Genomic DNA, 14,100 nt, shown 5'->3' on the forward strand with positions numbered 1-14,100 from the left:
TGTAGGTTTTATTTGCATTCTTTTCAGTTACTCTTGATACAGAATCATCAACGTTTAATCTTTTTCTCGCCAAGGAATATTCCGAGAATTTGGAGGTGCAAGATGTGCGCATAATATAGTGAAGTACCCTCAGTGCCGGCAGCATGCCTTGATGATTATCCAGCAGTTGGTGCTGTCTCCCAACGGGGATGATGACATGGGCACTCTCCTGGGGTTAATGCATTCAGCCCCACCGACAGAATTGCAGTTGAAGACTGACATTTTAAGGGTAAGTTTGATGTGTGTTCTTACTACTCTTTTGCTATTAAAATCGGTGATTATTTTTAAGTGACTTAAAACTTATGAGTTATTCTTGCAATTTTTCTCCAAGTCTGAAATTATGTTAAAATAATATTAGCAGTGTTTTTAACCTGGCCATCAAGGCCCTCAGGATTCCATATCCTTCCTCTCTGACTTCCTTTCCTAGTATCTTCACCCCATTCCTGCCAGAGACATCACGGAAAGTATATCTGTTTTCTAGAATCATGTATTTCTTTTGACTTTTGCCTTATTCAATTACTTTCTCATCAGTAATGAGAAATTTGCATTTTTTATGCTATTGTATATTTTATCCTGTTTTGATTGATAATGACAATTTTGAATATGCATTTTATTTTAACAGCAATATAAATCTGTCCACAATATATCTCTTAAACAAGAAAGAACACCTCATGCATGTCAGTATTGGGAAAACTTTGTATATTTGAAAAGGGAGAAAAACAAGTGCCTTCAAAAGATGTTAAGGTTGCCAACTTTTTTAACGTATGTCTTCCTCTTTTCTTGGTACCATTTTAATTGGATTTAGAGAATATTGGTAGATGAAGCCAACAAGAGGTAATTAGCTGACCTCTAATTTTAAGGCGGTATTGTTCTGGTAAATGGTAATAACTGACTCTCAGATGGAAGGCAGCACAGGGATCCTCATGTGTTGCACTTACTGATTTCCATGGTAGAAATACTCCCACTGTGACCTGTTTCAGGAAACTAATGTGTTAATGTAGATTGAGAAGAGATGTACAGTAGCACAGATAATAGTAAAATGTAGAAAATAGCTAGAAAGTGATGTTTTGAATATTTACTACTTTTGTGTTAAAATAACTTATTTAGTTGTAAATTTGTTGAACTTAATTTTTAGTGGTTGTGTTTTAATAACTGGCATGCAGAATTCCAAAAATATAACAGTTGGCTCTCCAGAGCCAGCATGAGCTGGCTCCTGCATTCCACTGCCGTGAGGGCATGAAATAGTGTTGGGCGATAGCAAGGAGGATTTGGAAGATCCCAATTTCAGATTTCGTTTTTGCTACATTCAAAACTGCTTCTCATTGCCTCCATTCAATTGACACAACCACAGACCTTTGTAATTTAATTTGTAATTATTTGTGCACAAACCCAACATTCCATGACATGTAGTATTTTATAATTCTGATCCACAAATTTGAATAGTATGCATTATATTTATGCAGCTAGCTGTAGGTATATTTATGCATTATATTTATGTAGCTGATGGGTTTTTTTGTCTTTTTTAAATTAAATTTATTGGGATGACATTGGTTAATAAAATTTTATAGGTTTCAAGTGCAGCCGATGATTTTGTCTAACTAGCACCTATATCTGATTGTAACTTTAGTGTTTGCTTATCAATAGTTACATTAGTTATTGATGTAAGCAGGATATTAAATTATTCATGCTATTTGAAATTTTTCAAATACTTAGGATTCCCATTCTGAGGTGGTAGGGGGTAGACTTATCTAAAAGTACATAATATAGAGTATTAGACCAAAGATTAATAAGCAGTGTTTTTCTAGCCTCTATCATAATTCTATCCAGTGACATGATTTTGTACTTATTTATCTCTGAACTCACCTTTCCTCATATATAAAATAATACTTGGTTTCCCCCAATTTGTTTTTGATGATGATGGTGGTGATGAGCTTATATGCCAGGCACTTTGCTAAGGATTTTTCATGTATTTCCTGTGAAGTAAGTTATTATTATTGTCTCGTTTTTACATAGGGAAACTCTGGCACAGAAAGGTTAACTGACCTTGATAAAATGCTTTTTAATGTTGGAGTCAGAATTTCAACCCAAGCATAACTGACTCTGGCCCTCACATTTAATTTTCAAACCAAGTTATAATATATATATTTTTAAAAGCTATGAAGTCTTGTGTTAATATGAGTTGATATTGCAAGTATAAGTACAATGTATTAAATTTGGCAAGATATGGAAACTATATTATTACCAAATCCTGTTAAAATGGAAGTGTATTGGTTACAGAATAATGGTAAGAGTACATTGTACTTTAAAATTTTACTTACACATACAGATTGCATATTTCCTATCTTTTACAATAATAAAATATAGCTAAGTACAGTGAAATCTTTATAATTTCTGAAGCAGTATATTTCAAAAAAGTGATTATATGTAGCCTTTCCCTTCAAATACTATTAGAAATGTATGAGATGTATTGATAAAATGGTCTTCTCATTTGTAATGACTATAAATTGCCTGGAGTAATACTGGATACCCATGGTGTTCCAGTTGCTGAAACAGGGGGAAAAGCCCATTTATCTGCAAACAGATTTCAAATTGCTGTTTGGGGTAGTAAGGTCATAGTTAAATGTATAAGTAGGACAGTCAGACTGCCTGGGTTTGAATCCTGCCTTTGCCATTGTGTAAGCTGTACAGCTTTTTGGCAAGTTATTTTACCACTTTGGGCTTCAATTCCTCATGCACAAAGTAGGAATAATACTAGTGCCCAATACAGGATTATTGAGAGAATGAAAAAAACTAATTCATAAAAACACTTAAAGTAAGTGTCTAATACCCAGTAAGTGGTGCCCCATAAAAATGTTAGGTAATTTTATAAAGTGTTATTTTTAATAATAAACTAAGTTAAAGTATGACAGTTCAGAACATAACTGATAAAGGTTGTTTGACTTATTTGGCCTTCAGGTTTTATTTGTTACCACTTAGAGCAGTTCTGGGAGAGCCGGGCTTTGGACCCTTGAGCTCAAATTCACTTTGCAAGAAGGAGTATATGCTAAGAACTGTGAATTGACTCCTCTTTCCAAAGCAACAGTATATGGTGACTTTATATGAATTGAAATACTCCAGGTCTTGGCTGCCCTGACCATCTGTCTGATATTTTCTAGAATAAATCAGTTTGTATACACGTATCATCATAAGTTTTCATGATGGTGTAAAATTATACTAGATTATATATTTTACTTATTTAATAAAATTACTTTGTAAAAATTACTTAATTCATTGATGTCATTATCCATCAAAGACATAGGGAAAGCTTTTCAGCCAGAATTTGGATATAGCCTTATTCTATCAAAAGGAATATGTGATAGTGTTTCCTAAAATTACCTTTTGTTTTTATTATGGCATGTTTTAATTAGCAAAATATTTGTTATGCTTCATAGGACTATTTATTGGGCGTATGACAGAAACATTTATATCGATGTTCACAGAATGGTGTTACACTCCTTGGACATTCGTAAATGGTGTTTTGTTTTGTTTTGTTTTTTAATTTGAATTATGTGTTTTGATTTTTTTTGTCCACCATAGGCCCTCCTGTCAGTCCTTCGAGAAAGCCATCGTTCAAGAACAGTTTTTAGGAAAGTTGGAGGATTTGTATACATAACATCCTTGCTTGTTGCTATGGAGAGATCTTTGAGCTCGCCACCCAAGAATGGCTGGGAGAAAGTGAACCAGAATCAAGTGTTTGAACTTCTCCGCACTGTGTTCTACACATTGACTGCAGCAATGCGCTATGAGCCAGCCAACTCTCATTTCTTCAAAACAGAGATTCAGTATGAGAAGTTGGCAGATGCCGTTCGATTTCTTGGATGTTTCTCAGACCTAAGAAAAATAAGCCCCATGAATGTCTTTCCTTCAAATACACAGCCATTTCAAAGACTTCTAGAGGAAGATGTAATCTCGATGGACTCAGTGTCACCCACTTTACGGCACTGCAGTAAACTCTTTATTTATCTCTACAAAGTAGCCACAGATTCTTTTGACAGGTATGGCTCTGCTCTGTGCTCCAAATTAAAGGTTATATATATTATGTATGACTTCAACATTAAGGCTTGAATTATAAGCTAATCTGAAAGAAAATGAAAACGGTTGAAGCTTCTCTCTTATTTGCTTGTCTATCAATTTGTTTGTGAAGTTACTATTGGTTTGATGTTAGGTTTTTCACCATGGACATCTGGGTATTATTTGTACATCCAGGGTCAGTTAACTTTTGAAGCACTTAATGGAACAGTTTCTACGAAGTTTACTTTAATGGTGATGTTTACTGTCATTTTCTTTTTTTCTCTATTCCCAACAGCATTAGGTACATCCAGACTTAATGATGATAGTTACCAGGAGAGCATAGTTATGATTATATTTATTTTCAGAAAGATGATCTATTCTCACCATAATCCTCGAAAAATGACAATAGCGCTCAAAGAGTCACTGATAGTTCAAGAGTCCATATCGAGATAATATAAACTCAGTTACTCATTCTTTATTAAACAAGTACTTACTGAGCACCTACTGTGTGCCAACGCATTGTGCTAGGCATTGAAGGCTTAGCTCAGCACAATACTACTTTGATCATGGCCATCCTTTAGCTTAGATACAGATATATAAATAAACAATTATGATGTATTGTGATAAAATCTATAGTGAGGGGAATCCAGAATTCTAAGAAAGATCAATCGTAGAAGTGCCACTTAAATCACTTATTTTCAGTTTTTCACTGTGTTTTCAGTTAAGTTCTCACTTTGAAAGTAATGTAAGAGTGATCATGCTGCTGAGGTATCCCAATCATTGCCACTTAAAAAAATTTTTTTTTGCATTATCACTTAAAAGTTACCATGGTTTTATTTCATAAAGTAAGTTAATCATTTCTATATTGCCCCCATAAATGAAGCAAGTAACTGTTGGCTAGAGCTTCTATTAGGTTTTATATTTTTTATACCGAAATATCTACTTTGAAATACCTAATGAGAGTTTCTTGCTTCTTAATATTTTTAGACCTTAATATTTAGATAAGAAAATAAAAATGATATAAGAGAAATTGTATTCCAATTTTTTTCCATTTTAAAAATAAAAATGCATTGATATTAACATATAGGAAACATGGGATAGTGTAATATTCATGGAGTGAGTTATTTTAAGTTGAAATTATTTTAGATTCAACCTCTTTTCCCTTGTTTTCTACTTATCCTAGTTAGTATACCTCATTTTTACTTTGTTTTGTCAAAAACAGGGCTTACAGCACTCTGTTTAACAAACGTGTTAAATGTTAACATTAATGGATAAACATCAGCCTTAAGCATGCTCTTCTGTTTGCCTCAGTGCATGTGTTATAGTCTTGTTCCTTGTTCTTCCTGAGTATGGAGGATGTTTCTTATTTAACTTTTACTGGTATTTCTTGTGAAACTAACCAACTGCCTACCTGGTGTTCTCTTCTAACCTCTCTAAACCACCCTGTCTGTTTTGTTGTCTGTAGTCGTGCAGAACAGATCCCTCCTTGCCTGACAAGTGAGTCTTCTCTCCCCTCTCCTTGGGGTACACCAGCTTTGTCCAGGAAAAGGTACTGATCTTATAATAGAAGTCAATCTTTATTTGTGTGGGTTTTTTTTTTCCTTCTGTACTTAATTATACGTTAATGTGGTGATTGTGCTTTGTAACTTCAAATTATTTTTTTTTTAGGTTTTAAAATTGTCAACTTCTGAGTATATTTTTGAGAGTAAAATGTGTCGATGCTATGAAGATATGAAGGACATGTAGAATTTTGTCATCCACCTCTATGATTTAGACTAAAATATTCATTTTGCTTTTAGAGCTAGCATCTTTTATTAAAATTCATTTAGAAATGAGGACTTAGTGCCTCTTTAAGTAGAGTGCTTTTTTAACTTTTTTTTTTTTTTTAAATTTAAACGTGCCTTGGAATCATTCTTTGTTTTTTTGTTGTTACTCTAAAATGAATATCACAGCACTGGCAAGGAAATGTGTATTTTCTCAATAGGTTCAACCAGTTGAAATATGATATGTTACGGAGATTTGTCACAGCTACACTTTGCAAGAGTAAATAAAAAACCTACCCTAGCTCTTGCTTTCATTGGTTCTTCCTAAGCTGACCTGGTCTACCTCATATATAAAGCATATGGTATAAAGAACCAACAGTTGATTGACAGTAGTACAATTAAGATCCATTTAAGATTCCATTTGCATCCTGTACTTAAAATGATCATAGTCCATACAGTTGGCACCGTATATTCTTCCTTCCCCATTTTCTCCATGACAACAGGTATAAGTCCTTAAGTCTTACATTAATATTCTTCCATTCTGGCTTTTTAAAAATGAACCCTAAGGCTTTGCCATGTAGTTTAAGTTTATTTCTGTTGTTCAGATTTTAAAACTTGAATATAATTGGAGCTTTTATACAAAATATTTATTACAGATTCTGTGTTTTAATATATTTCAATGGTAATATTCATTAGGTATATGGACTTACATTTTCCTTTTTCTCTTAAATTTACATTGGAGTTTATAGCTCATTTTTTTCCAGTAAATCATAGCATAGTTGAGAATAGTTTTAAATAAATTTATTGTTGAACATCTTTGAATTTAAAAACTGCTATTTTGGGTTTTTTTTTTTTTAAGAGTAGTTCTTAATTCAAGAAACCATAAAAACGATTTGAGTTGACTTTTTTTTCTTTTGCTAAAACGAATGAGGTAAAATGTATTCTTTGTGTCTAAAGATTCATATATGCTCACTATTCCACAAAACTGGACATTAGGAAAATAGTTTCGATTGCCAGATAGTTTTATTCATTAAAAAATTACATTTATGACTCTATCATAAATGGTAGTCTTAACAAGTACTGTATTTAAAAATATTTAACCCTTTTTAACTATTAACCAGGAACTACAAAATACTTTTAATAGAAATTCACACATTGAAGGAACACATTAAAAAAAGAAATCCATTAGAACTTAGCATTTATTTAAATGGAAATTTGACAAAGAGAAAACACTTTATTTCATATCATAGTTACTTAAGGCCTTAGATCAAAAACATTTTTGTATCATTTGCAACAGAGCTACCTGTAAGGATGCCATGTTTTTGAATTAAGGGGAAACTGTCATTGAGTCATCATCCTAGATGAAACTTATCTGTGAGAATTCTAACCAAGTTTACAGATTGATGTTACTTTAAGGAAGCTTCCAGTACCATGCTAGTAATAAGACCCATGTTGACATTGTCAGGTTGCCACTCTACCAGGATGCATACACTTTGCTCAGTAGTTAAAAATTATAAGCTAATAAGGAAGACAATGTTTTTCACAAATACAAATATAGTAACTTTCAAAATTAGAACATCTCGAGAACATCTCAGCAAATTACATCAGCTCGTGGGCATCTATTTCTTGTGGCAAAACATTTTGTTTCTGTTGGCAAAAGGAGAAACCAGCATTTTTACTTTTTATGGCTTGTGGAGTATTCAGGTACTAAGAAAGTGTTGAACTTTTGACACTTGTCTGAAATGTAAATCCTGGAGAGTCTTCTCTAATTATTTTAAGAATTGGAAAAAGAACTAGAAAACTTCATATTTTGAAAACTAAAACTCATAACTTTTTCATTATTATTCATTATTCAGAAGGAATCATGGAATGGGATTATAGCTGAACAGTATTTAATCAGAATTAGAGAAAGTGAAAACAAAATACAAAATAACAGCCAATACTTTTCAGAATATATAAGCCATGGAGAAGAAGGTGGCAAGTACTAGTTATCATTCAAACATGATATACATTAGTTGTGCCTATACACACTTGATGATAAGGCAAAGCAAATTCAGAATTTAAATAAGTATATATTTCCTAAAGAGGTAAATAAGTTTTAACTATATGTGTGAATTTAGATTGAAATATGAAGTAGCAATTTCTATAAATTTTAAAAAACTGCAACATAAAAATTTTGAAATGTCATTTTATTCTGTCTTTGCAAATGGTTAAGTCTTGCTTGGGAATTATCCATTTAATAAGCATACCATGATCTCCAAATTTTGAAATGATGGTAATACCTATGGTGATACCTAAGTGACTTAGTAAGAATTAATGTTACATATCGCCTATTAAAATAGACCTAATTTTAGTTAATAAATATCATGTTTTAGATTTCTACAATGTTTGCAATATTTTTGTCATTTGAGAAGAATCAGTGTAATTCCTATATCAATATTGTTTCCTTATATAAGATATTTTTTTAAAAGCCTACTACTATAATAAATATATATTATGAAAGAGTTCAGATTCCAGAGACATAAAGGCTTCACCTGGGTATGTCCATAATTTAAGTTCAAATCTGCATTAAATGTGGCAACTCAAATAATTTTGTAACTGAAATACACAATTAAAATCTGTGAGTTTTTTTTTTTTCTAAAATTTAGGTCATTTGTGTGTAATGAAAACAGTTTTTAGGAAATTTCTTAAGACTTGAGAATTCCTGTTACACTGTAGAGGAATTATGGATCTTTTTTTTCTTGAAGAGTCAAAATATCTTAAAGACTAAAGGGAGCAACATATAGGAGGAAGATAGCTATTGGTAATAAACATTTAGAAATCTTAGTAAGTTTAGGAATTAAATCTTTCTGAACAAAATCAGTATAAAAACAGGGAGTGAAAAAATGAGTGGGTGAAGAATATGCTGACTTTAAATAAGCTAAGAGAACCCATGCGCTTTTTTATAAGTGAAGCTGAATACTTTCCTAGAATCTCTGTTAAAAAAGAGAATGGTACTTAAAAAAGAAAAAAGAAAAACATGGCAGCGCCAATTCTTTGCTTCTAAATCACTGACTTACAGCATCTGTTTCCCAAGCTGCTCTTGTGCCAGAGAGCTGGAACTGCACTGCTCTTGGTGACAGAGCTCAGCGTTAGACAAATTATGCTGAAACTGATTCATTGGAACAAAGAGCTCTCATAGGCTGAAGCCACAAGCATCTGTTTCCTAGTGCCAAGATACAAAATGTGCAAAACTCATGAATTGTAGAAGAATAGTGTGAAATACAGATCATTGATAAGAAGAAATGTCTGTTCAGGACATGGCTAGGCTTTCTAACTCATGTAAGCTTGTTACATAAAATATGCCTTCTCTGGTTTCTAAAAATTATGAATATTTTCAGTGGTGGGGAGGTAATGTAAAAGAAGGTAAATTTGGTTCCAATTAAGCTAAAGGAAAACTCCCTGCATGCTTAATATATTTATTGCCGGGTAACTAAGATTCAGAGCCAACTCCGACTCAGTTGACCCAGTTACGGAGTAGGCCATTTTGATCTTACTAATTCTTGATTATGTTACCCATGGTTTAACGCAAGGTTAAAAGCACATAGATAATTTTAAAAGAGAAAACAATCTCATTGAGGGATTTAGTTTAACCTGCGCTCTCATCACATATTATCAGAACTATCATCTTTCCTAGAGCTATGATTTCACCTATTTATATATTCTGGTATAGGTACCATTCTTTTCTTTTCTTTCAATTTTATTAAGATATAATTGACATATAGCACTGTATAATTTTAAGGTATACAGCATAAAGACTTGACTTACATATATCGTGTAATGATTTACTACAATAAGTTTAGTTAAAATCCATCTTTTATAAGAATAAAAGGTTTTCCTTGTAATGAGAACTTTTAGGATCTACTCTCTTAGCAACTTTCAGATATACCATATAACAGTGTTTACCATAGTCGTCGTGTGCCAAACAATCCAAACAACCCAAATAGTAATGGTAAAGACACATAAGAGCCTAGAAGAATTGCTAGTTAAATTGCCTATATGGAACTCACTAAGAATTGATAATATATAGCCTTTTTATCCTAAACCTCAGGTGTTTTGTAACCCAACCTTGATTTACAAGGCTTTTTGCTTATCAATGGATAAAGGTAACAAAGATGAAGAAAATAAACAGAGAACGTGATTGAGAATAAATACCGATTCACCCTTCTTCTTCTTATTTTTATTTTTTTATAGGCATGCGCATCATTTTGTTCCAACTCCCCCCATTTACCCTCCTAAAAATGACCTGAAACTACTTGTGGCAACTTCATCTCTCCAGAGTTCTGATGCCGTCATCATACATCCTGGAGCCATGCTTGCTATGTTGGACCTCCTGGCCTCTGTTGGGTCAGTGACACAGCCAGAAGTAAGCTTGCATGTGTTAGTTCCTCCCCATCTTTAATGAGTGAAAGGATGTAAGTGTGACTGCATGAGCAAGGGAGTGGGGCCAGGAAGGATGGTAAGTGATATGAAACCATTTCATATCACATACAAAAGTAGGTAAAGGAAAAAAATATAAAAAATAGGTGTTTCTATTAATTTTCATTAGTTTATAAGTTAATTTTTATTAATTTTCTTAATGAATGGTAGATATGAATGTTTTAGAATATAATTCATTTGTTACAAATGCAGCCAAGACGGTTATTCTGGTGCAAAAATAATTCTGTTTCTCCTCGTAAATCCTGCTCAGCAGTGGAAAAGGTTAATAAGTAGTGCAGAAAGAAAAATGACTCAAGATACCACTTTGAGGCCATTTTTCTGTTTTGACTTGTAGCTCAAGATTTTGGGTAAACTGGAGTTTGGGTGATTATTTTGTTAAAACATATGGCCTCTAAGGCCTAAAAGTGACACAAATGTAAACAATAGACCTTCTTTTAAACTGGGTATTTACCCACCATGAAAAAGACTTTACAACCACAATTTCTACAAAATTAAAAGTACAATTAGTTATTTATTCATGTAATACAAAAGACTTGGAAGAGAACGGAGTCCAGCTGGCTATACTAGCAAAATGAGGATAGCAAATGTCTGTCTAGCCCTGTTTTGGAGTTGCTATATATCACTCTAAACCAGCTACTTAATTCATCTCAATGTAATTTGAAGCATGTAGAGACCTCATATTAGAAGGTGTGCTTCATGTGGAAAGAAATATCACCTATCTTACTAAGAACACCCCGGTGGCATGGATTTCTTTGTTAACTTTAGCATGCTTTGGACCTTCAACTTGCCGTGGCAAATATTTTACAATCCCTGGTGCATACAGAAAGAAACCAGCAGGTCATGTGTGAAGCTAGTCTTCATGCACGACTGCTGCAGCGGTGCAGTGCTGCACTAGCTGATGAGGACCACTCACTGCACCCGCCCCTCCAGCGGATGTTTGAACGATTAGCCTCTCAGGCTCTGGAGCCAATGGTGCTGAGGTCAGTAGTTCTGTTTTTCACATTTGAATTAGCCGCAATCAGTAATGGTAGTTCCTAGTGTCTTTATATGCAAGAGTTCTTCCTTTCATAGACATATATTCAAGTAGCTGTGGACAAAGCTAAAGCACAACAAAAATGGGCAAAATGCTCAAAATATAGCACTTAGAAACATAAATCTAGTTACTAGTAAACAGAATGTTTCTATCATGGTTATTTGTTCCATCTGAATCCATGAAACTCTCACTTTCCTTTAAAAATAAAGTTATGTTATATTTATGACTTGCATCTACTTTATATTTAAGAACTTTATATGTGAGAACTTTTAAGAAATACTTTTTAAACTTTTTTATTTTAAAATAATTATGGATTCACAGAAAGTTGTAAAAATGGGTCAGAGAAATTCTGTATACCCTTCATCTAATTTCCTCCATCGGTTACATCTTATGTAACTGTAGTGTAACATCAAAACCAAGAAACTGGCATTAGTACAACGTATCCATGTTTGCTATCGTTCTCTATTATTTATCACATGTAGATTTATGTAACCACCTCACAATCAAGATGTCACAAAGATCTCCGTAGTGCCACCCCATTATTGTCACAGCAACTCCCCTAACCCCCACAAACCACTAATCTGTTCTCCATCTTCATAATTTCGTCCCTTCGAAAATGTTATATAAATAAAGTCATATAATATGTGATTACAGTGCCTTTAAGATGCATCTAAATTGTTACATATCAATAGTTTATTGCCAGTAGTATCCCATAGTATGGATATACCTTCCACAGTTTAACATTCAAGAAATATATATTTTTTTAAATAACATTTTAATGGAAGAAAAATAATGCTTTGTGTTTTAAAAATGAGAGAACATTTTTTAAAATATTTTTTCTAAAATTACCTAACCAAACAGATTTAATGTATAAGTCATCAATCCTTTCTAACAAAAATGCACTCATATTTTGTCACTTTTAGAATATAAGCAGCACTCTTTATAAGATAATTGTTTTCTGCTGTTAAAGTACTGCTTTCTCATAAAACTTTTAGGAACTTTCTTAAAAATGGTTGGACTTGATTATAATTTATATTTTTTAACTGACTCCAAACTAATGATGGATTAAGAAAAACCCATGTGGTAAATGTTTGTTAAACAATGTTGTACCAAGGACTGTGCTAGGCCTTGATAATACCCAGATGAATGAGACAGTTCTTACTCACTTCATCCATCTTCTTATGGATATGTTCAGACCCTAAAATATTGAAAATAGCATGGGGATTTCCCCCTGATATTTTTTGATAATCTGCTACTTTAAAGGAGGGAGATGGAGAGAGACAGAGACAGAGAGACAGAGACAGACTACATAATGTAGTGGTTAGCACGTCTGCTTTACATGCAGAAGGTCCTGGGTTCGCGCCCCAGGTGGAGCCACGGACCATACCCCGGGTGTGCCAGGCCCCCAGTGCATACAGCGAGTGTGTGGGAGGAGATGCCCCACCTTCAGAGATCCAGTTCTTAAGGGGAAAATGGCAACATCCATAGGTCAGGGGTGGAAGTCAGGGGTGGGAATTAAAGAGGGGGAAAAAAAAAGGTAGAGAGGAAGAGACGGACTATATCCTACCCAATATTAGTATTTTACTAAATAATATATACTACCCAGTTAGATACACAGCGAGTGTGTGGGAGGAGATGCTCCACCTTCAGAGATCCAGTTCTTAAGGGGAAAATGGCAACATCCATAGGTCAGGGGTGGAAGTCAGGGGTGGGAATTAAAGAGGGGGAAAAAAAAAGGTAGAGAGGAAGAGACGGACTATATCCTACCCAATATTAGTATTTTACTAAATAATATATACTACCCAGTTAGATAAACAGAGTAAGCAATGGGAATTAACCATTTGGACATGCTCAATTTTTTTACAGTGAATTCTCAGAAGACAAGGTCATATGATGGCACAGATACCCAGGTTCTGATAAGCTATAGGTTATAAATTAATTATGTATCACAGTCTACATGAAAAACTAGAAAAGAGTACAGCACATTCCAGGAAAACACGCTTATATTTCATTTTCTAGTCCTTCACAATATTCTGTGCACTTTTCAGTGCTTGGTGATTAAAATGTAAAATTAACATTGAATAGTATTTTAAAATAACTGTTTGGATTGTTTCATATTTTCATTAAAGTGTTATAATTCATTAAATCCCATTTTTTGTGTGTTTGGTTTATGATTTATGTAATATTCTTTATCAAGGAATAATTCTGCTTTGTTTGTTCTTTAGGGAGTTTTTGCGTTTAGCAAGTCCATTAAATTGTGGTGCCTGGGACAAAAAATTGCTAAAACAATATAGGGTCCACAAACCAAGTTCACTGAGTTATGAACCAGAGATGAGAAGTAAGTTGACCTTTGAAGTTCTTTTTTGGGGGGTTGATTTTATAAATGAAAATCATGTGAGGGATGAATGTTATTCAAGAAGCTTAACTGTGAAAGAAAGGAAAGAGAAGGGTTTGTTGTTATTTACATGGAGAAACACAAGATCTAGTTGATTGACTGATGGAGTAGGGAAGGAATCATTGAAAGAATAAGCCAGAGGAGATGAGAATTACCTGGAGAGGTAATACTTCTTTCCCAGAGGCTCCATAATTACTTTGCCTTTCTCAAGTAGCCTTGATGGCCTGGACTAGAGTGGTTGATTGGATTATTAATAGTCCATGGGTTTACAGGACAGCTGCTGCAGGAGGATATGGACAGGAAATTAAAAATACTGGTAAAAGTAGTTGAAGAGAAACATC

The 14,100-nt window shown here is 33.6% G+C and overlaps 1 protein-coding gene across 1 annotated transcript in view; it reads left to right on the top strand.

Moving 5' to 3' along the window:
- Positions 1–14,100, top strand: part of WDFY3 (WD repeat and FYVE domain containing 3) — a 202,428-nt gene that overhangs the window by 89,639 nt on the left and 98,689 nt on the right. Inside the window, 6 exon segments of the mRNA XM_015586089.2 lie at positions 75–268; positions 3,616–4,073; positions 5,555–5,638; positions 10,086–10,257; positions 11,097–11,311; positions 13,590–13,702. Coding sequence (XP_015441575.1) covers positions 75–268; positions 3,616–4,073; positions 5,555–5,638; positions 10,086–10,257; positions 11,097–11,311; positions 13,590–13,702 — 1,236 coding nt within the window.

This window comes from Pteropus alecto, unplaced genomic scaffold, assembly GCF_000325575.1.
Source record: "Pteropus alecto unplaced genomic scaffold, ASM32557v1 scaffold161, whole genome shotgun sequence".
NCBI lineage: Eukaryota > Metazoa > Chordata > Mammalia > Chiroptera > Pteropodidae > Pteropus > Pteropus alecto.